At 38.2% G+C, this 3,518-nt stretch overlaps 1 protein-coding gene across 1 annotated transcript; it reads left to right on the top strand.

The window, feature by feature from the left end:
- Positions 1–227: 227 nt before the first annotated feature.
- LOC139863194 (uncharacterized) lies at positions 228–2,654 on the top strand. The gene is made up of 4 exons (XM_071851841.1): positions 228–851; positions 897–1,252; positions 1,348–1,727; positions 2,134–2,654. The coding sequence occupies exons 1-4, from the start codon at positions 228–230 to the stop codon at positions 2,652–2,654; spliced, it is 1,881 nt and encodes a 626-aa protein (XP_071707942.1).
- The last annotated feature ends 864 nt before the right edge of the window (positions 2,655–3,518 follow it).

Genomic DNA, 3,518 nt, shown 5'->3' with positions numbered 1-3,518 from the left:
CCTTTGCCTCCAAGTACCCAATTCAAAAGGGGGAAGGGGGCAGTGGTGCTCAGGATAAGGAACACGAAGCTCCAAAAGAAAAGAAAGAAGAGAGATTCGGGTTTAAAATTTTTTCTGCGTGTAACCCTCCATTGTTTCATGGGGAAACTAACCCACTAACTAGTCAATGATGGATAGATGAAATTGAAGGGACGTTTATGTTGTGTTCGTGTCTCGAGCATTTGAAGATGATTTATGCTGCCCACCAAATGAAGGACCGGGGTTACGAGTGGTGGGATTTCTTATCAAAGTCCCTTGGAAAAGATGAGGCATCTAAAATTCCATGGGCCGACTTCCGACAAAGGTTCATGGGACAATTTGCCCCACCAGCAGAAGTATCCAAACTGAAGCAAGAATTCCTTAATATTTCACAAGGAAGTAAGACAGTGATGGAGTTTAATAGTGAGTTTAATGATAAATCGCAATTTTGCCCTGAATATTTGACAAATCCCACTTTGTTAAAGGAGCATTATCGCGAGAAATTGAACCCGGAGATTAATGAGTTTATTGACTTGAGTGCTTGTAAGACTCTTGCTGATATGATAGATAAGGCCTTGAATCAAGAACGTGATCTTATGAAAAAGGTGGCAATGAAAAGAACGGCTGATCTGGAAGTAACATGTAAAAGCCTTAGTCCGAAAAAGGCTAAATACGATTCGAGGTCATTTCAAAAGTCGAAACCACCCTTTAAGGTGGGAAAGAGTGGTACAAAAGAAGTGAAGGCATGTCCCAAGTGTGGTAAATATCATTTTAGGGAATGTAAGGCGGGAACAAATGCTTGTTACAAGTGTAGAAAAGTGGGTCATAAAGCGGTATAGTGTAGAAGAAAGGGCAAGTCTTGTTATTACTGTTTTTAGGAGGGACACTTCCTTGCGGATTGCCATGAGTATAAGAAAGATATGCAGAAGGGTGAAGTGAAAAATGTGATTAAGAAAGAAAAAGATACGGGTGCATACAAGCCGAAGCCCCGCATTTATCAAATCACGACGGATGAAGCCAAAGAGTCCCATGATGTGGTGTCAAGTACCTTTATTGTAAACTCTATGCATGCAAACATCATGTTTGACTCTGGCGCCTCGAGGTCTTTTGTTTCTTTTAATTTTTGTAAGAGTCTTAATGTACCTATGAGCAAATTAAAACACCCTTTAGATGTGGAAGTAGTTGGAGATAAAACTGTCTTAGTTAATGATGTGTATAGAGGGTGTAATATTGTGTAAGACGATGAAATGTTTTATATAGATTTAATCCCCATTCAATTGGGGGAGTTTCAAGTGATTGTAGGAATGGAATGGCTTGGAGCTAATGAAGGGGTGATCTTGTGTCACAAGAAGATGGTCCAAGAACGTCAGCTGGGAAGGTCATTCGAATCCATAGGGAAAGAGCAAAACATGCTATTCCTATTTGCACTTATGCCAAAGTAAAACGGTCTTTATCACACGGGTGTCAAGCTTTCTTAGCACACGTGGTGGACAATACTATGGTCATTCCTGAAATTAGTAAAATTCCCGTTGTTAATGAATTTTTAGAAGTGTTTCCTAATGAATTACCTGGTGTACCTCCTGAAAGAGAAGTTGAGTTTCGAATTGACCTAATTCCGGGGGCCATCCCCATTGCAAATACTCCTTACCGATTAGCTCCATCGGGGATGAAGGAAATGATGACTCAGTTACAGGAGTTACTAGATAAAGGTTTCATACGTCCAAGTAGTTCTCCTTGGGGAGCTCCGGTTCTCTTTGTAAAGAAGAAAGATGGCACACTGAGGATGTGTATAGACTACCGAGAACTGAATAAGGTTACTATAAAGAATAGGTATCCTTTGCCTAGAATTGATGACCTATTCAATCAGTTGTAAGGGGCAAGATGGTTTTCAAAAATTGATTTGAGGTACGGGTATCATCAATTGAAGGTAAAAGAGGAGGATGTTCCAAAGACGGCTTTTCGTACAAGGTATGGCCACTATGAATTTGTGGTCATGCCATTTGGTTTGACCAATACTCCTGCCGCCTTTATGGACTTAATGAATCGAGTATGCCGTCCGATGCTTGATAAGTTTGTTATTGTGTTCACTGATGATATACTAATTTACTCGAAAAGTGAAGAAAAGTGAAGAAGAACATGCTGGACACTTAAGGCAACTCTTGGAAACATTGAAGCAAGCGAGACTTTATGCTAAATTTTCAAAATGCGAATTCTGGCTACGAGAAGTGCAATTCCTAGGTCATGTCATTAATGATCGAGGCATTCAAGTTGATCCAGCAAATGTGGAGGCAGTTACGAAATGGGAACCACCTTTAAACCCCTCAGAAATTAGAAGTTTTCTTGGATTGGCGGGATATTACCGTCGATTTATTCAAGATTTTTCAAAAATTGCTACTCCACTTACAAAATTGATGAGAAAGGGTGTGTCATGGAAATGGGAAGACAAGCAAGAGCGAGCCTTCCAAACATTAAAAGAAAAACATGTTCAAGCCTCGGTGTTAGTGCTATCGGAAGGAAATGATGATATGGTGGTATATTGTGATGCATCAAAACAAGGATTAGGGTGCATAATAATGCAGAGAGGGAAAGTTATAGCTTATGCTTCTTGTCAATTGAAACCTCATGAAAAACGTTAACCTACTCACGATTTGGAGTTAGCGAATGTAGTTTTTGCCTTGAAAATATGGCGACACTACCTTTATGGTGTAAAATTTTTGATTTACACAGACCACAAAAGTTTAAAGTATTTCGGTGACCAGCGAGATCTGAATAATTGTTAGAGAAGATGGCTAGATTTGGTAAAGGATTATGATTGTGAAATTCTTTACCATCCGGGAAAGGCAAATGTGGTGGCCGATGCTTTAAGTAGAAAGGCTACTCATCAGATATTGAAGGTACAATGTTTTGCAATGGTGATAACTCCACAACTTCTTGACGATATTCGTGTTGCTCAGAATGAAGCATTAACTCCCGATATTGTACAACGAGAAGGAGTAAAGGGGCAAATAGAGAAATTTTTTGAAGACTCTCTGGAGCTAAAGCTTAGATATGGACGAATCTGGGTTCCGTTGGAAAATGAAGTCCGTGATAAACTTCTTGATGCAACGCACAAATCTAAGTATTCGATACATCCTGGCAGTGTTGTAAAAAACCCGATTACTTGCCAATTAATCCCTGATTATTCATTTTTAAGAACAATCTGTTCCGATTTTTAAAAATTCGTTTAATTAAACGGTCAACATGAATTGATGGATCAAAATCGAATTTGGTAATCAAAGTCAGTCAAAGTAAACAATGGTTAACATTTTAACATGAATTTAAGCTAGAATTTTGTAGTTTTGAAGCAAAATGAACAATTGTAGACAATTATGTTAAAAATTATCTTTATATTTATGGTTTTTTCCTATAATTACTCATATAAATATTAAAATTTAATATTTAAATGTATACAGTACAATCTGATTAATCTCCGATTAATCCCCGAATTTCCGATTAATCCT

Source organism: Rutidosis leptorrhynchoides, chromosome 8, assembly GCF_046630445.1.
Source record: "Rutidosis leptorrhynchoides isolate AG116_Rl617_1_P2 chromosome 8, CSIRO_AGI_Rlap_v1, whole genome shotgun sequence".
NCBI lineage: Eukaryota > Viridiplantae > Streptophyta > Magnoliopsida > Asterales > Asteraceae > Rutidosis > Rutidosis leptorrhynchoides.
This window is presented reverse-complemented; position numbering and strand designations above follow the sequence as displayed.

Excerpts from the sequence above, each read along its gene's own strand:
- LOC139863194 (XM_071851841.1), top strand. The coding sequence starts at position 228 with ATGATTTATGCTGCCCACCAAATGAAGGACCGGGGTTACGAGTGGTGG. Across the intron at positions 1,253-1,347 it reads TATAGAGGGTGTAATATTGT|GGGTGATCTTGTGTCACAAG; the intron begins GTAAGACGATGA and ends GAGCTAATGAAG. Across the intron at positions 1,728-2,133 it reads ACAGGAGTTACTAGATAAAG|TGAAGAAAAGTGAAGAAGAA; the intron begins GTTTCATACGTC and ends TTACTCGAAAAG.